General features: G+C 50.1%; 1 protein-coding gene across 2 annotated transcripts in view; it reads left to right on the forward strand.

The window, feature by feature from the left end:
- TSHZ1 (teashirt zinc finger homeobox 1) overlaps positions 1–21,198 on the forward strand; it is a 70,781-nt gene extending 49,583 nt beyond the window's left edge. For both annotated transcript variants that reach the window (XM_084887162.1, XM_084887161.1), the window contains exon 2: positions 17,003–21,198. In XM_084887162.1, coding sequence (XP_084743288.1) covers positions 17,797–20,259 — 2,463 coding nt within the window. In that variant the 5' untranslated portion in view covers positions 17,003–17,796 and the 3' untranslated portion in view covers positions 20,260–21,198. The remainder of the gene's footprint in view (positions 1–17,002) is intronic.
- The last annotated feature ends 2,008 nt before the right edge of the window (positions 21,199–23,206 follow it).

A 23,206-nucleotide genomic window follows, 5' to 3' on the forward strand; every position in this document is an offset into this window, starting at 1 on the left:
GCCAGAGATTGTAACCGTATCCAGCACGTCTATGTCTCTTGCTTGCATCTTGGCAATTAAACCACAGAGGTTGTGTTTTCTGTTGGTTTGTGGTGTTTGCATCAACATTCATACAGATACAATAATTCCGTGTGGGGACGAGCAGTGTTTTCCAGAGCTGATTTGCATGTGCATGTCAGATCCAGCTATGCCATTTTCATATTATTGAGGAAAACAAAATGACCTTTTACCAAGTTTTTGATTCTGGAAGAGCCTGTGTTTTGAATTTGGAGGAGAGGGGGCTGCAGAACAAAAGGGAAGAAGCAGTAGTTGATTTATACCATGATGTCAGCAACAGTCAGGAACCAGGGATGCTTTTCAGCTATGATTGTGCTTTCACTCAAGGCTACTGTACGTGGGCCGCCCGAAATTCCATTGTCAGTAAGCTCCGAGTCTCAAGGAGCCTGCACTCATACGTTAAGGATCATAGACTGGCTCAACTGTCCTCTGTGCCTCTGCTCTTCTTATCGTGTGTGATGCTGTTTTAATACACGAGAGAGTGCATCCTGAATTACAGAGTATTCCTCAGTTATATAACGGATTATAGTACAATAATCCAGAAATATGTGTTAAAAGCTTACCTATCTAGCTGTTCTTTTCAAGTCCCTAATTTTCTTTATGATTATTTTCCAAAAATAAATTAAAAACAAGATGTCACCCGTCAGTATGCTTGTGGATAGCATACAGCTGAAGTGGGTAGTTCACCTTAAACAGGCATAGTGGGATACACCATCGAAGTTTTCAGCTGGCTTCTCGCAAAGTAATTACCTTGCAGTTATCCCTGCCATTCAGCCAACTTTACATGTGAATGGTGTGTCTGTGCCTCTGTGTTCATCAACCGCATGCTTCGAGTTCTCCCAGGAACTGTTGTACTGACAGGCTATTAGTAGTAGTATTATTTTTGTATAGAGAGAAGAAGAAGGAAGGGAAAGGGCCATTGGGAAGGAATTGCACTGTGGTTCATAGATATCAGTAAACGCTTCGGAGTCATGGTGACTGCTTGCCCTGTAGGGGCTCCTTTGTTAGAGTTTCCTAGAGGCTAAAGGGGACCACAGCTCCTGGTTCAAACCCAAGGCCAGCCTGTGTGTCCGGGGAAGCCCTCAGCCTGCATACCGTATTGATAGATGCTGGGCATTGGAAATAAATCAGGGCAGCTCATCAGCACATGTGGACTTTACTATCCTTAAAAAGTGCCATCTCTGGACGTTAGAGACAGGTCTGTTTTTTGTTTTGTTTTGTTTTTAAATTGAGGGGCACATGTTTCAAGTTATGAGCTCTTCATATATATATATTTCTCTCTCTCTATCCCTCTCATATATACATACATACATGTATATATGTATGTATGTATATATGAGAGGGATAGAGAGCTAGAAATATCAACAATGAGAGAATCATTGATTGTCTGCCTCCTGCGCAATCCACATGGGGCATTGAGCCCACAACCCAGGTATGTGCCCTGACTGGGAATTGAACCTGTGACCTTTTGATTCATAGGTTGACGCTCAACCACTGACCACGCCGGCCGAGCTCTTTAGGTATCTTTTGCTCAATTATACTTCAGCCAAAGGTGTGACACGCGGAGCAAAATAGAGGCCCACCTACTGTTTCTTTTTGTTTGTTTTCTTGCTCTTTGGAATGTTCAACATACAGGAAGTGATATACTAGATATACTAGAAGAGGGGTTTTTGTTTGTTAGTTTTTAGTTTCATTTGAGTACATTGAACTAATATTTTAAATTTACCGGAGGGAGCATTTTTCCCTGGAGAATGTTTTGGGAAGACTTCTACTTCGGCCATGACACCCCGTTCATGCGACATCTGCCATCTTACAGCAGATACTTTTGTAAGAAAAATGCTTCTGGCCTTACTGGTTTGGCTCAGTGAATAGAGTATTGGCCTGTGGACTGAAGGGTCCCAGGTTCGATTCCAGTCAAGGGCATATGCCCAGGCTGCTGGCTCTATCCCCAGTGCGGGGTGTGCAGGCAGCAGCCGATCAGTGATTCTCATCATTGATGTTTCTATCTCTCTCTCCCTCTTCCTTCTTCTCTGAAACCAATAAAAATACATTAAAAAAAAGAAAAATGCTTTTCTCAGTGGGGTCATTTTCTTGCAGTTCACCACGGAGGTGGACCCCTTGGCTCGTCACGCGTGTGCACTCGAATAAGTGGAAACACTTTAAGAAAAGTAAACTGCGTGCTTCTCTGCTGTCGTCTTTGATTTGAGCTGTGCTTCGACGGTCCTGGGAAGCCGTCACGGACTGCAGAGCCTGCCTGACCCGTTTGAGCGCACATTATCATAATCTCACTGTCGTGCGGCCACCGAGTTAATGTACTTACAAATGACAGAGAAAGTGTGTTACATGACCTTAGGGTTTTCAAAAATTAAATGACGTCGTAGGTCGTATTTCAAAGAATAGCTAAGGAGAATGGTTTTCTCCCCTGCATAAAGTGTCACCACGCATAGCAACAGGATATTGTATTTCTTTTTTATTACTCAAAAATGTGAAGCTTTTAAACTCCTAGATTCCCCACATAAAATTTAACATTGGGGTAGGGAATGAAATACCGGTGGGTAAACCTGCTTCTCCGCCTGCCGTCCCCTCGCTTGGCCTGCCTTTGGTCCCTTCAGCGCTTAGAGCTGCAGAAACGCTTTGAAATTCTTTGCTGCGGAGGAATTTAGCATTTCTCCCTCATACAAAGCCCATGAATCCCCACCTAAAAGCCAATAACATACATATATTTACTGAATATGCTTTGTGTGGATATTAACAATGGATCATTTTTACTTATGTGTGTTAGGGATCATTTTTTTTGTTTTAAAGAGTGTTCTTTTGAAAGGAGTCTGATAGCCGGAGGTTAGACAGGATGGAGAGGAAAATCCTAATTAAAGCAAGTGATACTGGTATTTTTTCAGGGCCTGGAGCCCTGTGCTGCCCGCGTTTCACGGTGTCCTGAGCTCACCCCAAGAGCACCCCGGGTGTGTGGCCGATGACAGGCGCTGTCTGTCACAGAAGGGATTCCCAGGAGGTGACAGGGCACACCCCGGGCAGGAGGAGACGCAGGACAGTCCTCACCCCATCCTCACACACACAGCTATCAGAATCCACCCAATAACATGTTCTAGAATTCTCTTTCCAAGCAGATCAAACCGCAGGTCTGGGAAGCAGCCCTGGGGTATTAAAAGCAGTAGTCTGACTTGACCTAGACCATGGACAAGCCTGGGCCTCCATGCACAGTGAGAACCCAGAATCCCTTTGCTTTTTGTTCACGTGAAAATGCACGTAGGGCCCCGTGTAATGAGGAGGCAGCCTTTGTGGAGGGGAGGTCTTCCTAGCCGGGGCTAGAGGTCAGGGCACAGCAGTCTGACCCGCAGGTGGACATAATGGGAATTACAGCGGTCCTCAGGAAGCTCACCCGAGTGACAAGTCATGGCCTTATGTTCCTTTTTGTTTTTTAAGTCCTCCAAGATAATAAGATTTGAGAGAGAGAGAGGAAAGAGGGTGGATGAAGAAAAACATTGACCATGTCCGATCGGGGATTGAACCCACCACCTTTTGGCATACAGGATGACGCTCTAGCCAGCTGAGCCACCCAGCCTGGGTGCAAGCTTATATTCTGATGAAATATAAAGATGGCCTTTGAGAGCCAAAACTTTGGACTAAAATTGACCAGCTCCGGTTCTCTCTGGGCTCCCCCTGCAGACCGCAGTCGAGGAGGCCTAAGCCAAGTCCGGGTGCGGCCCCTTGTAGACACCTGTGGGAGGTGGGCGCTGAGCCGAGTCTGTTGAGTGTGGTGTGGAGATTTGCAGATAACCAGGTCTTGGTAAGCCCCCGGAAGTATTGGGAGGAAGAATATTATTTAAAGTGACTCAAATTTGATGAAGCTTCTAAAGGAACCTGCACTGTATTCTGCACCAAAACTAAATTGTAGGGGGAAAGATGTGGCTGCAATGTGTGCTTAGAAACGACTTGTCATAATTAATGTTTTTTTTTTTTACCCCAAACAATTAGAGCATTTAAAAAATGTTCTGACACAGCCAGAAAGTTTTTATTTCTGCGATGGGTTTCACAGCTCTGAAAATTGCTTTATTTCCCTGATGTTGTTGGACACTAATTGCACAGCTTTATTTTTTTATTTTTTCTTAAAATGAACATACACCAGCATTCCAGAAATACTACCGCTCCCCTTGGGGAGGAGACCGCCTCCTTTTGCATCCCAGCTCTGCCCATAACCCTGCAGGGGCCGGTCCGCAGCCTCCTTCTCTCCACCCCACTCAGTGATGCCCATGGAAGACACACGGCCTTCCTGCATTTGGGACACACGGGGTGGCCACCGAACAAGGGTTTCCATTTCACCCAGAAACTGGTGTGGTCCTGCGGCCATACTGAGCTGCCTTTTAAAGGCAGGTTCCTGCGGGAGTTCAGTGTGAGCCAGGAGGGAGGGGAGAGGCGCGGCGGGACCCCTGAGTGGGTCCTGCAGACACCGTGGGCAGCAGGCCTGGTGTGTCTCTGACTTAGGACACTGAGTGGAGAGGGGAAGGCACGGGGAGGGGATACGCGAGCACTGAGAGACCAGCCCCGGAGCTCAGTCTTACCGAGAGGAAGCCGGTGTAAGGACTGTATGTGTCCAGGGGCTGCCCCTCCTCAGAGGCTGGAGAGTTCCCACACAGCTGGAGGGCGGGAGGATGGCAAACAGGTGCACCTGTGGAAATGTCTAAACGTGGGCTTTCCGGAACAATCACTGTGCAGCCTCCCACGTGACATCCTGCCTGGGCTCCTCTCTCAGACACAGGGCGGGCGGACGGCCCCTTCGGGCTGTAACTTCTAGATGAATCTCAGGGACAAGGTGAGGCCCTCCCCACCCTCCAGCCCCCAGCCCCGCAGCCGGCATCCTTAAGAAGCGGGAAGGATGGAGGCGTTATTAGCACCATAAATCGCCTCTGCCGTCCGTCAGGCGCTAAGAAAGGCACAACGTGGTACTACTGGCCGTGTTGGTGCCGGCTGATAAATCACCGCAGATTAAATTATTAGATAATTTGGAAACTTAACAGTTTGCATTTTGCACTCCCAATTGTTTTGCTGACTTGCACTTTTTCCCCCCCGCTGTCCGGGATTTTATTAACCGTCTTTAAGACATCTATCACCTCCTTCCTCTTCATTTTCCAGCGGGCACGTTTTCCCGGGGAAGGAGAGAGCTGCGGCCCTGATGCCTGCAGCCGCGCTCCAGAAAGATTGCTGTATTTTCATTGACATGCGGCGCATTTCCATAATTGGCTTTTCTACATGATAGGAGAGAGGAAATAATAATGTCATTTTATTTACAGCCAGAGTGTCGCTTTATGAGACTTCTCCAAGTTTCTGCCATGCTGTGTAGGTCAAATGACATCTTTTGATCAGTCCTGTCCAAAGACATCAAAGCTGAGTGGCATGTAATGGAGACCTAGTGACAAACCAAATCTAGAAAAGAAATAAGACTGCCAGTTTCCCATTAAACAGCCTGCTAAACAGCACAGCTCCCCGTGTCGGCGGCGGAGCCGCTCTGACCACCTAAATCAGGAGAATGAAAGGGAGCTGAATTGGACATTAGTACCGCAAATGACTGCGGTGATTGCCACGACGCCCCCTCCCCAAAAATCAGCAGGCAGACCGTGCGAGGTACAGTGAGCCTGCCCTCGCCCGTCCACTCCCCTCCTGCCACTCGCTGGTTTCTGATCTGGTTTATTTAGGTTTGACATCAGCCAAGTGGGGTAGCAGGAGATCTCTGACAGATATTCTTACTGATTTAGCAGGAGACACGGCGAAGGGGAGATAGATCTTCCCAGACAGGATTTCGGAGTGGCTTTTTTTTTTTTTTTTTTCCCCTGTTCCCACCCCATTTTCTTCCCTTTACGGTCCTGTCGCTGTGTGGCTCTGATTCCCAGCCAAATTATTAAGGCCTTCAGAACTTTGGAGGGAGGACGATTGATGGAGGAAGGCTTGGTGCTGATTGCCACACGGACTGGAAGCATGTTGGTCTTCCCTGAAGGAATTTTAAGCAGGAACTTTATACGAGGGATTGATAAACTAAGTCATCGCTGCTGTGCTTCAGTCTAGCCTGATCCTCAGGTGACGGGGCCACATGGAAACCCGGGGTGTCTGCGCACAAAGCATCATCCTCTGTGCGTTTATCCGCCTCCATTGGCTTTGGGTTTTTGCTTTTTCTTCAGTTCATCCTTCCAGCCTGTGGGTACTAGACACTTACTTCGTTCGGGCACCGTGACAGCTGCCAGGAGCAAGGGCCACTCGGGTGCTGCGGCCCCCGGAGCCCTGGCCTAGCAGGGGCAGACTGCTGGACTGCACGGCACAGAGGGTGCTGGAGGGCTGCCCTGGGGAGGTGCAGAGCCGAGGTTGCGGGTGGGCAGAGAGCTGACCCAGGGACAGAGCCTGGCTTGGCACAGGTGGGAGCAGGGCTTTTGGGCCCTCCCTTTTTTTATGATGGTAAGTGATCTAGTGGAGATAAGTATATTCATCCACATTGTTGTAAATTCATCACCACCACCGCTCTCCAGAACTTTTTACCTTCCCATACTGAGACTCTGCAACCGGGGAGCAATTTCTGACATCCCCTTCCCCAACACCTGGTCACACCATTCCGTTTCCTGTCTCTGGGACCAGCCGGGGTCTCCCTGGCTGCAGACTGGTTGCTTCTGGCCGTCTCCTGCCTGGCATCCCTGGGAATGCCGCCGTGGCTGGAAAATGGCCACGACTCTCAGGCAGAACCGCCCAACACCACTCACACTGACGTCATGCAGCTAAGGGCCTGGTTTTACAAACAGCGAATTCTGAAGACAGAGTTCATTCAAGACTCACGCCACTTACAGCTGCTGGGAGCAGTGTCCCGTGTGTGGCTGTGCGGGTGCCTGCCTGGGACTCGGCTCTGGGGGAGGAGGGGGCATCCTGCCCTGCAGCCAGCTGATTGCGTAGCAGGGGCAGCCCAGGGAACCTCATGCCTCAGTTTCCTCACGTGCATGTGGAGAGTCAGGCAGGCTTCCCCCTTGTTGTGCTGATGAACTAACAACATTCACGGTGCAAAATGTTGGGGACAGCATCGGGTTCAGAGGAGAGCTGGGTAAATGTTACCTGCTATTATCCTATGACATTTTAACCCAGAGCGTGGTGCCGGCTGAGCACATAGTCTGTGGCAATGAAATGTTTACCCAGCAACAAGGACATTATTTTTTTTTTTTCTCTCAAAATAACAGTATATTATCAGTCTTCCTAAATAAATGACCAGAGGGCTGAGGAAAGTCATTCTGTCCATGCAGGCAGGTCGTTATCCCGGAGTATATTTTATTGCTCTCTGGGATTCAACATCAGTGTTGTGGTGGGGAAGACGCTTCAGGCGACTGTCACAGGATCCTCGCCCTCCGCGGAGGGTGTGTGCCCACGTGCTCATGCGTCCCTCCGGGCGGCCACAGTGCATGCCCGGGAACGGCTAGTGTCAGGCCCCTTTTCTGTGTGTGCGACGGGCCTTGCTCATCTCCTTCGCCGCTGCTCCCCTGGGGCAGGCTGGATGGTTTCATAGCGTGTGCTTTCTCTCTCTGTCCCTCTGCATATTTCCCCTCCTTTCTTCTTACTAATTTAAACATGTCCAGCCTTTCTTCCCAAGCGGCTTTCTAAGCAAAATGAATGAATGAATAAATGAATAAATAAATAAATAAAATAATAAAATAATAATAACGAAGGAGGGCAGGAAGGGAGGAGCAACATGAGAGGCCGGGAGCGGAGGGTCTGAGTGTCCTCTGTCCGGTCGTGGTGAGACAGGCTCTTCTGTGGGGACAGCCAGGACAGAGTCTGGTTTGTTTCTGTTTTGAAACATTTTCCTGGAAGTTGTCTTGACCAAGCCCTGTACGCGCTCCAGCACATGGTTGCAGGGCGGACCAGGGCCCCGGTGCTGCCTTTCAGAAGCAGCTGAGAGAGGAAATATCCTTGGACTGGGAACGGTGGCCGAGGTTAAATTTCTCAGCAGGAAGGGGATGACTTGGGCAGGGGTCCCAGCACCCCCTCATTAGGGCGCGTTGCTGCAGCCTCAGAGGAAAGCACCACGGAGAGGGCTCCAGGCTGAGCCTCGGCGGAGATGCCAGCGCCTTCTCTTCATTTAGCCGCAGCCTGTGTGTGCAGCTCCTCGGGAGGATGCAAATGAGCAGTGGAATCCATGCACCTGCTGAATCCGTGTCTCCGGGCGCCCGAGGCGCTGGGGCCCAGCCTGCCGGAGCCCCGTCACCCTCTTCTCAATAATGCAGGGGGAGTTTGCTCTACCAAAGTGTCACCTGTCTAGGTGAGTCGTGCCAGTGTCGATCCGAAGTGACAGCCATCTTTGAGTCCCGGCGTCTCTAACTGACTTCTCTCTTTTATCATTCATGTTGGAAAGGTAACATTTTCGACAAGATTGTTTTCTCTCCCCTGGCCTGTATCTCTGCGCTCCCCCCAGCCCCCACCGCCTCCCTCGCCTGTCCCCACCGCACACCTGATCAAACCTGGATCCCTGACAAAGGCTTCCTTCTCCAAATTAAATGAGCCCGACTAGCCTAGGACCGTTCGCGTGAAGAAAGAAGCGAGGGAAATGCTGATGAGCAACACTAATGAATCGGGGACCGGAGATCCTCCTGGAGGCGGATCCCGGGATCTCGCAGCCCCTCCTCCCCGTGAGGAATGGATGGAAGTCGGTTTGTGTGGCGTGATTTTAACATCTGTCCTACCCTTCACGGTCATTTGTATTGGTAATGGAACCAGGTTAAATACTTCCATTCTGATGTTGCCGGCAGGGATGGAAATGAACATTTCAATGAAATCATCCGGACTGATTCATCTGCGCTCCGTTGGTGATGGAGCCCTAATGAGAATGCCGGGACACAGGGTTTATCACACGAGGAGGAGGAGTCAGTAAATCTCAGAGATTAGAATCGCTGCAGAGCTCCCCACTCATGCACGGCAACCCCTCACAGACCTCTGCTAGGGATGTGACTGCGGGGGGGACAGGGAGCCGGCCGGGCGGCCAGGGCCCCTCTGATGGGCCACGGACGTTTCCGAGGACCTCATCTCAGGGACTGAAAGGCAGGACAAGGACTCTGTTTTCTTCCTGACCCTGTAATTATAAATGTCCTGCTTTTACCATGGCCTCTGTTCGCCGAGACAGTCCCTTTGCCTCCTTAGTTGCCCATGGGAAGCAAAGCCATTGTGTGTGAACTGCTGGGGCCCTTGAAAGTCTGTAACTTTGGGACTCAGCGTCTTCCCCTGTGTGTCCTCCGCATGACACGGTGCCTCAGACAGTGTCCCAGGCCGTCTTGCACGAGGGGCCCTCGGTGACGCCCAGGATCCTGTGGCAGCAGTGAGAATTCAAGTTCATCCATGTGGATCACTCAATGTATTTTCATTCTGAAGTGCTGTATTTATATGTTGTATTTTCCCATGTTACCACCTTCTATCGAGACCAGTGCTCGGCAAACAGCAGCTCTCAAGCCACGTGCGGCTCTTTGGCCCCTTGAGTGTGGCTCTTCCACAAAATACCACGTGCGGGTGTGCACGTACAGTGCGATTGGAACTCCGTGGCCCATGCGCAGAAGTCAGTTTTCGGCTCTCAAATGAAATTTCAATCGTTGTGCTGTTGATATTGGGCTCTGTTGACTAATGAGTTTGCCGACCCCTGATCTAGACGATACTGCTTAAAATCCAAGTGAGTTAAAAATGGGAACGTGTTGTCAGTTGGACTGTTAGGTTAACTGCCAGGATCTGAATGATTCCAAATATCAAAATGGGGGGCATGGCAGAAGATGAGCCCCTTCTGTTGAAGGGACACGTTATGTCATTCACTTTCCATTGGGATGTCTTGTCGAGTAGGAGCAGCTATGACACGTGATACTGTGTGTGAATGGGTCCTCCGAGCAGCCAGGGGGGCCTGCTGGCTTTTGAAGGCCAGTGTGAAAGCTGACTTTTGGAAAGCAACTCTTGTTCAAGGGAAGTCCACTTTGGATGTCTGCTCCCACTTATCTGTCCGGGGCAGCGATGGCGATGGTGAGGAGGTGGAGTCCCCGAGACCTCGCCTCCCGGACTGGAAAACAGGACGGTTCAGGGAGACACCTTAGGTTGTGCATAATTGGGATGCAGATGAAGTGCCAGTTCGGGGAGGGGATGCAAATCTAATTGCTCAGAGCCCATGTTACTGAGACTTGAGGGAATTTGGAACTTGACTACATTTAGCTTAAAAACAAATACAGCTGTTGCTTCCCAAGTCTTAACATGACTGTTGAACAGAGTAAATCTTGTTTTCTTCAAAGAAAACAAAGATGTTTTAAAAAACGTTGGGCTGTGATTTGAGAAACATAATTTTTATCTAATTCGCTGAAGAGAAGATGCTTGTGCCTCATTGTATAATTACACTTTGAGATGGACACATTTTTCCACTGTGTGCATTTAACTGTGAACCGTCAGAGTGCACATACTAGCATCGGATTCAGCTCCAGCTTGGATCATACACATCGCGTATGTCCACTCTTGTTAGGGTGCACAGAATTTCATGTTGCTCCAGGTGACAGCATGTCTTCAGGGACATGCTGGCATCCAAAGGCACATTTTATGACAAAAAATATTAACAAGATTTATTTTTTTTTTAAGAAAAGTGAAATCTAACCATAAGATCCAATTGACTCATTCCCATTTTGGAAATAATAGGGCTTATGTAGTTTTCATTTTTCATTCACTCTCACATACACACACATTCACACATGTATACACTCTTCACCCATTCATGCACACTCACCCACACAGTGTACACACACCCATATGTGCACACCCACACACGTACATGCACACTCATACACACACACACACACACGTTCACACTTGTACCCACATATACACACATAGATACACTATGCACACATAGTCACACATCCGTACACATCTGTGCACACTCATGTGCACACACACATGCACGCACATACCCTTGCATGCAAGCACACATATGCACTCATACTCATCCACACATGCACTCTCACCCACACATGCACCCCCCACATAGGCACATGCACATTCATGCACTCTCATGCTAGCACACAGAGGCTGGTAGCACCTTCTCTCCTACATTTCAGGGACTGCTGTGAGCACCTTCCTGTGGTGTCCTCCAGATCTGTAAGGCTGCTGTGACTGTCCTCCCTATGATGACACGCTGGTGTCCCGTATCACATGGGATGTGTGCTCAGTGTCACACTCACACCACGTGCCAGACTCAGGAAGGGCAGGGAGTGAAGGCAAAACTGAGTTCACACCGAAAGAAAGCAAAAATATTGATGCAGAGGCTTTATTTTAATTGATTGGGAGGGCATTTGTTTCGGTAAGTAATTATAAAAGGGGAATCTCATGCTGCAGCTACCTTCCCCAAGCACACTCATTCATCAGATTCCAGGTGGCCGGGTGAGGGCCCGGGAGCTGAGAGTACCCAGGGGGATGGTTTTAGGGAAAAGCACGTGTCAGGTTTACTTTATTTTCTGAGATTCAAGGGCCTACCTCAAAACACTTTTTTTTTTTTTAGTTTAGTTTAAAAATTACACTCATTTACCTATGAAGTATATTGTTCTCATAATTTCATCACAGGAAATAAAAATTTCTACAAATACTGTAGAACATTCTGGAACATTTGAATGCATATGAGCTAGATTTTTTTTTTTTTTTTAGAATATTGTAGCTTTGATGAAGACAAAGATCATGACAAATAATGACCCAAATTTAGAAGTTTCTTTGAGTCCCAGCCCTCCCTCCTTCCTTCTTTCTCTCTCTCTCTGCCTAAATTTTAAAAGAAGAATCTAGGAAAGCAGTTATGAGAATTCACTGATAATAGTGAATTCTATAGAATATAAGCCTAATTGTTACAGTAAGAGCAGATGTTGCCTGTCATGACAGCAAGGATGCAACTTTAGCTCAGACACCATTGTGGTCATTAAGGGAATATCAAGAAAGTCATGTGCTGTGTATAGAAGCGATCATATAGGGCGGGTTAGCTTGTGGTGTAGCCCATTGGTACATAACTTCTATGTGACTGCAGCCTGTTTCAAGATAAAGATTTTCCAAACTCTCCTTGAAAAGTTAGTCTCCGGTCAATCCCTGTGGGTCTGGGTGTGCCCACACTTGCCTACTCCATGCTCCAACCCTCAAGGGTCAACTTTCCCATTTCTCTTCTAGCCTATGCTTTTGTGAGAATGAATTACTGGGTTGAAGAAGGAGGCATTTCTGGGACATAAGCCCTGTGTGGGGTTCAGAAACCATAGGAACCCTTTCTCCCCTCATCTCTCACAGCCACACCCTTAGCGAAGGTGGCACGTCTCACTGGCTAACAGGGGGCATTTTGTTGGAGCACCTCAGGGTGGTAGTGCCGAGGGGCAAAGTGACTGGGTCCGGAAACAGTTATTGTCGGTCCTTCATGATAGCCAAATGCCCTTTGTGAAGGCCAGGGTATGGTGTACAGGGCGTGGATGGGTACTAATGGGGTTAGCTTTCTTTGCTGGGTTTCAGCCGTGTGGCATGTAGAGCTATTTCATGCAAGGTCTCTTGCTGGGTTTCTAAACGGTATCCATCAGGGTGACGTACCTCTAATTCCAATTGGGTCCTGTTAGGGGTGTGTCGCCCCTCAGATGCAGATTCGGAATCCTGAGGACCTGCCCTCACTGTTTGCTCTTCTCACATCATTTCCACTTCTCTTTTAATTTTTCAAGATTCTCCTATATTTTCTCTTCTTTTTCTTTCTGACATGGCTGAAAATCAGAAAAAGATTTTGGTCTTTTCCGTAACAGTTTAAGCTCTAATCTGGGCTCTCCACTTGTATAATTCTATTGCTGTCACATGCGGCCAACTCCAGACCCAAGATCAATCCCTGACGTGCTCACTGGGAGGGACCTCAAAATGAGGCGTCTTCTTTCTCACTTAACTTGAAATTAAATTCTGAGGCCGAGAGAAGGAGAAATTGTATTTATGTTCAGGAAGTTACCTGTGGATACCTAATTAAATTAGAATTGGGTAAAAACCAGAGGCCATTTTATCGTGATTCTTAACAATGGATGCTGTTGGGTTTTAAGTAAGGAAGCAATTCTGTTACGAATCAGGTGCTTTTGCTATTGGAACAGGGCAGCTGATGTTGGTCAACGTGGTAGAAAAATGTTTGCTCACCTTATGCCGGAGCAGAAGTGGCCTCTCAGCTCTTCGCTCTGCAGTCAAACATCGTGCAAAAAACCGTAACTCACATCCGATGAGCGGAGATGCTGCCTGTATGTTAGTGGCCTTTCGGAGGAGGGAGGAGGCAGCTCCATGTCTGTGTTCTCTGCCTTTTTCATTTCCCGATATTTTCTAACTTTGATGAAAACCTCCCACTGTCTCCGAAACAGAGGTGAAGTGACCGATTATAGATTTGTAAGGAAGTGTGTTGTAAGATTCTGCCGTGAATCGAGGCTGGGCATTCACCCCTCAGGTGTGTGGGGGCCCCTTTCGGGAGTTGGCCCCGTGGAGTCCGTGTATTGTGATATAATGGCCATCTGTTCATGGATATCACGTTTGCAGGTGTAAAACCTAGTTTGATGCAGATAAACATGTAATTTGGTATGATTGCATAGCTTCACCAGGTGGCAAAACAAAGGCAAAGCATGGTATTTACTGTAAGCCAGTAACCACGCAGGGGCCGGAGACCTGGGCTGTCTGCTTGTCACTGCTCCATATCCATTTTCCTCATCCGCAGGCAACTCTCAATTCTGCACGCTCCTGAGGAGAGAAGGGATGGGACCCCCAGTTTCCCAGCCCATTCCCATCGTATCTGTCCACTACATACCCTCCAGGTCTTGGGAAAACTGCTCACCAGAACCGTGGCCGCTGCCCCGTGTGAGCCCTGACTGAGGGCTGACCTGGGCTACAGGTGACCCCTGAGCTGCTGGGCTATGGTGGCTCAGGAGGGTCCCTGCAGCTGATCCCATCTGAGGCCCCAGCACCCTCCTCCCCCGCTAGGCAGCTCCCAGAAGGGGCAGGAATGCAGGGGCCGAGCAGGAGGGTTGGGTGTCTGGGGAGCAGACCCACAGGAAACCTAATATCATCCACACCCTCAGTGTTCTCGCCTCCTCTCTGCTTTTTAATATTTTATTTCTTTTTTTTATGACAACATTTTAATATTTCCAAAAAAAGGTAAGAATAAGCAAAGCCCGGCCCATACTCCCTCCCCAGGCTGGGCCCTGCCTTCCCGAACTCCCTCATTTCAGGGTCTGCCCAGTGGCTGCCAACTATTCTGTTCCAGAAACGGTGTCAAATGGACAGTTGTGTTTATTACATTTCTTAAGCTGAAAACAGCAAAGAAGATTTTGAAAATATGGATACTTATCAACAGCCACCTCACTCCACACGTGACCCAGGCACTCACCAGTTATAATCAACTGCGACCAACATGCTTTGGAGGGATTTCTTCACGGTGTGCAGTTTTGTCTTTTGCATTTTTCACCTAGTGACTTTGCCCATGTTGTCAAAGCATACTTTATTATGTCGGGATAATATTGCATCACAGGACTGAACTACAGATGACTAAACCGCCACTCACTGCTGACGACTTAGATGGTAGCTACTTCCCAGGGAGCATCTCTGTGCATAATGCATGGTCTGCATTTCATATCGTTAGACTCTGCTTCCAAAAGTAAAATTATTGGGCTGAAGGGTGTCAACATCTTAAAGTTTCTCTCCTTTTTACTCTCTTTCATCAAGATTCTCTCATGTATAGCCATATGACTGGCACATAAGAAGTTTCTAATTCTTTTTTTATTCTCAAGGAATTTATTAATCTCTTTCCATCCAATTTTATAAAAACAATTTTTTATTTTTCAATTTTAGTTGACATCCACGGTTTCTGAATACTCAGTACAGAATTACTTTGGGTCATTGATCCATCTAAAGACGTTTCTTGGAGGTTTCGCTGGCCATGGGATACTGACAGGACAAAGGACAGGGACTTGGTCCCAATGGTGGGTGGGTGGCAACATCTGGGACTGGAGGTCAGGTGACCCGAATGCCAGTCCTGAATCCACTGTTTCCCATGTCATTTGGGGAAGTCAGTCAGCTTCCCCAAGATTCAGTTTTCTCATCTGCAAAATAGGCATTTTGGTGATGCCACCTGGCAAGGTCCTCCGGGTGAGAGGGAGATGGTCAAATGAAAATGGCCCGTTGGGCAGCAGGTTGTCATTGGCTGTGCGTGTGCGTGTGCGTGTGCGTGCGTGTGCGTGTGTGTGTGTGTGTGTGTGTGTGCTTACAGTGACTGTGTGTGCCCACACTCAGGAGTGCTTGCCGCTGGCATCTGAAGTCCTCCGCCCGCAGGTGCTGAAGCTCTCCTGTCGCCTGCCTGCCCCACTTCCGCCCTCTGGGCAGACAAGATGGTCTCTGTCTGTCCTCTCAACCATCCCTGAAAACATAAGTGCGCTTTGCCACGTTCCCTTAGGATCCGGCTCTGATAATGTGATAATGAGTGATTACATTTAATGAGACACCCTTCTCAGGTCATATCAATGTATTTTAATGGAGCCTTTCTGGGAAATATCTTAACCCCCAGTTTCCCAAGTAGTTAATGGAACACTACTTCAGGTAGTTGTCCCCTCAAAAAATAAAGAAAATAATAAAAAGTAAGTAAAATAGATAGGGTCAAATTAAGAGGTGAGGCATGCAATTTTATGTCCCTTGAGGATTAACAAGATATGGCACACGACGTTAAAGAATCTACAATGTCCTGCAGCAAAAATGTCAAGTTTTATCTAATAATTTATATGCCTTCCAACCCTCTCACTCGCAGGACAGCTGTCAATATCCTGCAGTGTCCCCTGGGAAATGCTGCCTTCCACCGAGAAGCCAGTGTGCCATGCACATGTTGTCTGGCCTGGGCTGCCGGGAGCACACACTGCTGGCCTCGTTAAAACCAAAGCCTGTGTTTATTGTGGTAAAATACTCAGGACATAAAAGTTGCCATGTTAGCCATTTGTAAGTGTCCAGTTCGGTGACATGAAACCCATTCATATCGCTCTGCAGCCATCACACCTGCTGCTGCAGGACTTTCCCTCTTCCTTCCCACCAAAGCTCCGTCCCCCTCAAACAGGTTCGGGCAGCCACCCCAGTCTGGCACCGCCCTCCGCGTTCTGTCTCCATGGATCTGACTCCTCTGGGTGCTCCTATAAGTGGAATCACACAGTATGTGACTGACTCATGTCACTGAGCACCGTGTCCTCAAGGTCCATCCATGCTGTAGCCGGTGTCAGGATTTCCTTTCTTTTCACAGGTGACACACCGTATTCTGCCTGTCCATCCTTCTGACTGTCAGTGGACACTGGGCTGTTTCTTCCTTCTTGCTCCTGCAAATAATACTTCTTTGTACCACCTGGCTCTTGGACACCTGCCTGGTGTCCCCTCTGGGTGACGTCTCCCTCCAGGCAGGGGCCTGGGGTGCTTGGTGGCCTCCTCCTTTTGAGTGAGGGCCAGAGCATTTTTATCACTTGTCACTGAGGAGTCTTTATATTCACCGAAACTGTGTAATTCTGTCTACGGAATACCTTGCCATAAAAAGTTAACAGCCAGGTCCCGCCTGGTGGGAAGGCATGAGGGATATGCGGGTCATCACACAGGAAAGGAGAAGCCTGCAGGAGAGAGTGACGGGGTTCCTTCCTTTCCTGCCCAGCTGCATCCCCACGTGACGTCTTCAGAAGGACCTTTCCTCCCCTTGAGGCTTCTTCCTTGCAGGGTCTTCTCCCCGGAGAGAGGCTGTCGTGGCTGAAACCCAATTTCTGCCTCCAAGGTGCAGAGTGGGTGGTCACCTAGAGGCGATAGCCTTGCGGCCTGTGAGCTCGAGGAGGAACGTGGGGTGCGTGCTGGGGAGGCCATGTCCTTGAACGTGACGTACTTCTCACCGTGTGTCGTTTTTCTGCCCTAGCTTATGTTCCCGAGGAAGAATTGAAGGCGGCAGAAATAGATGAAGAAAACGCGGAGGAGGATGGGCTGTCCCTGGACATTCAGGAAGGGGACTACGTGGGCGGCGGCGACGACGCCGAGATCAAAGAGGCCCCGAGCTACCAGGACTCCCCCATCAGCACGGCCACCAACCAGGACGCCGGCTACGGGTCGCCTTTCAGCGAAAACAGCGACCAGCTCGCCCATTTCAAAAGCTCCTCCTCCCGAGAAGACAAAGAGGACCCCCAGGGCCCAGACAGCGCCTCCTACCCCCAGGACAGCCTGGCACAGATCAAGGCCGTCTACGCGAACTTGTTCTCGGAGTCCTGCTGGTCCAGCCTGGCACTGGACTTAAAGAAGTCCAGCTCGACCACCAGCAGCAACGATGCGGGCCCCAAGGAGAGCTCCACCCCCACCCCCACGCCCCCCGCCACGACGGCGGCGGCGGCGGGCACCACCACTGGCACCACCGGCACCACCGCCAGCACACCCAGCTCCAGCACCAGTTCCAGCAGCACCAGCTCCAGCACCAGCACCAGCACCAGCAGCAGCGGCGGCGGCGGCGGCTCTGGCTACGACTGGCACCAGGCCGCGCTGGCCAAGACGCTGCAGCAGACGTCCACGTATGGGCTGCTGCCCGAGCCCAGCCTGTTCAGCACCGTGCAGCTCTACAGGCAGAACAACAAGCTGTACGGCTCGGTGTTCACGGGCGCCAGCAAGTTCCGCTGCAAGGACTGCAGCGCCGCCTACGACACGCTGGTGGAGCTGACGGTGCACATGAACGAGACGGGCCACTACCGCGATGACAACCGGGACAAGGACTCCGAGAAGACCAAGCGGTGGTCCAAGCCCCGGAAGCGCTCCCTGATGGAGATGGAAGGGAAGGAGGACGCCCAGAAGGTGCTCAAGTGCATGTACTGCGGCCACTCCTTCGAGTCCCTGCAAGACCTGAGCGTCCACATGATCAAGACTAAGCATTACCAGAAAGTGCCTCTGAAGGAGCCAGTACCAGCCATCACCAAACTGGTCCCTTCCACAAAAAAGCGGGCCCTGCAGGACCTGGCGTCCCCGTGCTCCCCCGAGCCGGTGGGGGTCGCCGCCGAGGCCGCCCTGAGCGAGTCAGCCAAGGACCAGAAGACCGCCAACCCCTACGTGACGCCCAACAACCGCTACGGCTACCAGAACGGCGCCAGCTACACCTGGCAGTTCGAGGCCCGCAAGGCGCAGATCCTCAAGTGCATGGAGTGCGGCAGCTCCCACGACACCTTGCAGCAGCTCACCGCCCACATGATGGTCACCGGCCACTTCCTGAAGGTGACCACGTCCGCATCCAAGAAGGGGAAGCAGCTGGTGCTGGACCCGGTGGTGGAGGAGAAGATCCAGTCCATCCCTCTGCCCCCTACCACGCACACCCGGCTCCCCACCCCCCACGTCAAAAAGCAGCCCGACTCGCCGGCGGGGTCCACGGCCTCCGACGAGAAGAAGGAGCCGGACAAGGAGAAGGCGCCGGCCGCGGGGGACACGGAGAAGAAGATCAAGGAGGAGAGCGAGGACGCCCCCGAGAAGTTTGAGCCCACCACGCTCTATCAGTACCTCCGCGAGGAGGACCTGGACGACAGCCCCAAGGGCGGGGTGGACATCCTCAAGTCCCTGGAGAACACGGTCTCCACGGCCATCAGCAAGGCCCAGAACGGCGCGCCCTCGTGGGGCGGCTACCCCAGCATCCACGCGGCCTACCAGCTGCCGGGCGCCGTGAAGCCGCTGCCGGCCGTGCAGAGCGTGCAGATGCAGCCGTCCTACGCCGGCAGCGTGAAGCCGCTGTCCTCGGAGCACAACGCGCTGCTGCACTCCCCGGGGAGCCTCACGCCGCCGCCCCACAAGAGCAACGTGTCGGCCATGGAGGAGCTGGTGGAGAAGGTCACGGGCAAGGTCACCGTGAAGAAGGAGGAGAGGCCCTTGGAGAAGGAGAAGGGCTCCCCGGCCAAGGCCATGTCCCCTGTGGCCAAAGAGAATAAGGACTTCCCCAGGACGGAGGACGGCAGCAGCAGCAGCAGCAGCAGCAGCAGCAAAACCCAGCAGAAGAAGGGCCCGGAGACGGAGGCGGGCAAGGCCAAGAAGGAGGGCACGGCGGAGGCCCACACCCTCAATGGCACGGAGCCGCTCAAAGCCAAAGTCACCAACGGCTGCAGCAGCCTGGGCATCATCACGGACCACTCGCCGGAGCCATCGTTCATCAGCCCCCTGAGCGCGCTGCAGTCCATCATGAACACGCACCTGGGCAAGGTGTCCAAGCCCGTGAGCCCCTCGCTGGACCCGCTGGCCATGCTGTACAAAATCAGCAACAGCATGCTGGACAAGCCCATCTATCCCGCCACCCCCGCTAAGCAGGCCGACGCCATCGACCGCTACTACTACGAGAACAGCGACCAGCCCATCGACCTGACCAAGGCCAAGAACAAGCCCCTGGTGTCCGGCGCGGCCGACGTGGTCTCCTCGCCCCTGCGGGAGAGCGCGCTCATGGACATCTCCGACATGGTGAAGAACCTCACCGGCCGGCTCACGCCCAAGTCCTCCACGCCCTCCACGGTGTCCGAGAAGTCGGACGCCGACGCCAGCAGCTTCGAGGAGGCGCTGGACGAGCTGTCGCCCGTTCACAAGAGGAAGGGCCGCCAGTCCAACTGGAACCCCCAGCACCTCCTCATCCTGCAGGCCCAGTTCGCCTCCAGCCTGCGGGAGACGCCCGAGGGGAAGTACATCCTGTCGGACCTGGGCCCGCAGGAGCGGGTGCACATCTCCAAGTTCACGGGGCTCTCCATGACCACCATCAGCCACTGGCTGGCCAACGTCAAGTACCAGCTGAGGAGGACAGGCGGGACCAAGTTCCTGAAGAACCTGGACACAGGGCACCCTGTGTTCTTCTGCAACGATTGTGCCTCTCAGTTCAGAACTGCGCCCACGTACATCAGCCACCTAGAGACGCACCTGGGCTTCAGCCTGAAGGACCTCTCCAAGCTGCCCCTCACCCAGATCCAGGACCAGCAGAGCGTCTCCAAGGTCCTGGCCAACAAGGCCGTGGGCCCGGTGGGGGCTGCCGAGGACGATCTGGGCTCCACATTCCAGTGTAAGCTGTGCAACCGGACTTTTGCGAGCAAACACGCAGTCAAACTGCACCTTAGCAAGACCCACGGCAAGTCCCCCGAGGACCACCTGATCTACGTGACAGAGCTGGAGAAACAGTAGCGAGCGGCCAGGGACGCGAGGGACCCCGCCCGGCACATTGCACTAAACGTCTTCACACTGCACTAGGCCCGGCCTGAGCCTCCGAAATCAGCCTTCCTTGGGTTGCCGAACGGCCTGTCTGGACCTTGGTTTTTCTTACACACATTTTGTAGCTATATTTATATGCTCTTTGTCTGATTGCGCATGTCATTTTTTTTTTTTTCTCCGTGAGTCAAAGTCTGACCTTTATTTTCAACATCTGTTCTTGATGTTAAGCTATCTTTTGTAGGAAACGATGGGGCACACTACTCAGAGACACCAACGTAGCAGGAAAGGAAGACACAAATAACAATGGTAAAAAGACATCCTAAACATGACAAAGTTGCCATGACAATAAAGGTCATAGGACCTAGTGGTGTCAAATTTAACCCTTTGAGGACTGTAATTGCATCTCTGTGCCTTTCACTCAAAAAACAAAAACAAAAAAAAAAAAAGAGAAAAAAAAAGAAAGAAAAACAAAAAAGGCTTAAAGGCATTTCATTCAGATCAAAAGCTGTGTCAGACACAAAACTTATTTAATAATTAAAAAATGAGCTTTTATATGCAGACTGGTTTGTGAAGGGAACATGCATGCCGCTGTTGGAAGACAGAAGTTGTCTAGGACTTGCGGGGTTAGGAAGCCACAACGTCACACGTTCAAAACAAAAAACTAACAACAAACACCCCAATTGCCACTATGCCCAAACCCTCTGGATACTGAAGAAAATGCCACTTTTGGCAAAAAAAAAAAAAAAGAAAAGAAAAAAAAGTATGCAAGCTATTATTTAAAACATGTAAAAATGCTGTTTCTTTTTTTCCTGTAAAATACTGCGGTTTATAGTTATTTACAAATGTAAGCTTTGGTACAAGCTGACCTTTCTATAGCGCGCTGCATCGATAAATGAAAAAAACAAAACAAAAACGGGGCAAATGTCGGAGTACTTCCCTTATAAATTGGCAGCATCCGCTTAAAAACTCCTCTATCCTACCATCCCAAATGGTTACCTATCCTACCATTTTAACCTATCCGACTTTCTTTGTACCTTCTGGCTGTATGCTTTCTCTTTTAACTTTTTATATTGTCATTTTATATTAAATTTCTGTGTATATAATGTAAAACCACGATTTTTTGAATAAAAATTAGTTCCTGCAGCTTGATTTAAATAGAGAAATTTTACTGGCATTTGCATCTCTCCAGATGCATGTATATCAGACAAAAAAATAAATAAATGAAGACAAAGCAAGGCACTATTAATTATACGTTTGATGTTCTGTCATTAATATTGTACAGTACATTTGGGTTCACACAATTAAATCCACTGTTTTCTCAACTGTAAAATAAATCCTCACGCCGTTCTCGGTTTACGTCGATTGTCATGTCGTCATTCTTCTGCCTCGGGAGATGTTATTTCAGCAGCGAGAGGTCTTGCTGATGCAATCGACCAACGGAAATCCCACTCAGAATCATCATTTTGTGATTTGTGTGCTGACATGCCTTCACTCAAATGATAAGTATTGCGCTTTGAGAAACGATAATTAGCATTTTTAACTCCACTGGGTGCCACCGAATTGAGCTGTTGAGTGATGGGTGTTTGGTCCATAGAGAGCCTGAGGCCTGCATGTGGAGGGCCCTCGTGGACAGTTACAGGTGTTCCCAGGGTGTTTTCTGGGCGTCTGGGGACTTGATAGAGTGGCAGGGAAGACCCAGAGCCTTGGGACCAGCTCTGCATTCTCTAAAGAGGAAAGCCTGTTAACTGTGATTTAAAAAATGCAGGTTTTTTTAAAAAAATATATTTTATTGATTTTTTTACAGAGAGGAAGAGAGAGGGATAGCGAGTTAGAAACATCGATGAGAGAGAATCATCTATCAGCTGCCTTTTGCACATCCCCCACTGGGGATGTGCCTGAAACCAAGGTACATGCCCTTGACCGGAACTGAACCTGGGACCTTTCAGTCTGCAGGCCGACGCTCTATCCTCTGAGCCAAACAGGTTTCGGCTAAAAAAAATGCAGTTTTGAAACACAAGCTGCCATCTGATTCAGGGTTTGGGACCAGTCTTCTGCAGGTTGCCCTGAGCACGCAGGACTCTCCGAGGCACCAGCGGGACCCTGGGCATATGAGGCTGTGAGCACTGAGCCCTGAGGTCCAGGGCTCTGTCTGTATTGAGGGAAACCTCAGGAGCGCTTCAGGACATGGCATAGAGATTTCTTTTCCTACCTTTTGCTTAAATTTCTTTTAAATACATCATGAGAAAGGGTAGAATTTGGATGCTCTCTTTGGAAGCAGCTGAGCAGCTGAGCTGTGTTCACTATTGCCTGTTGTCTGGCAGGCAGCCGGATGGCCAACCAGGTGGCCCTATTTGCAGTCTATACTAATGCCCTGGACACTGGCAAGCTGGGCTACTGTCCCGACTGTTTTCATTGGTAAATATCTCTGTCCTTTATGAGCTTTAGCTACTGAGACATTTGGGTTCAGTTACTGGGTGACTGTACTTTGGGCTGCAGGGGTGATGGAGAAGAATGACAGGCCTATAATGGAGCTGGGGTCCTTGAATGAGAATCCTCTGAAGGTTGCCACAGGTCCACAAACATGATTATGGCTTCACGTGGCTTCCACCTGCAACCCACCTCAGATTGCAAAACATGGTGATTTCACCAATAGTAAGAGTCAATGCCACAGGCACACGGTGTGAAGGGAAGGTGCCATTTGGGGATTGGGCCCCGGGTTCTGGCCCAATGAACAGCCGCTAAGCTATTCGAAAGCTGCTTGCAACCTGAGTTCTGACACAGGGGTCTAGGCCCAGATGCAGGGGCTTTCTTAAATTTTTTGAAAAATATATTTCCATTGATTTCAGAAAGGAAGGGAGTGGGAGAGAGAGAAACATCAGTGATGAGAGAGAACCATTGAGGGGCTGCCTCCTGCACACCG

Source organism: Pipistrellus hanaki (assembly GCF_964339955.1).
Source record: "Pipistrellus hanaki genome assembly, chromosome: 6".
Classification (NCBI taxonomy): Eukaryota; Metazoa; Chordata; class Mammalia; order Chiroptera; family Vespertilionidae; genus Pipistrellus; species Pipistrellus hanaki.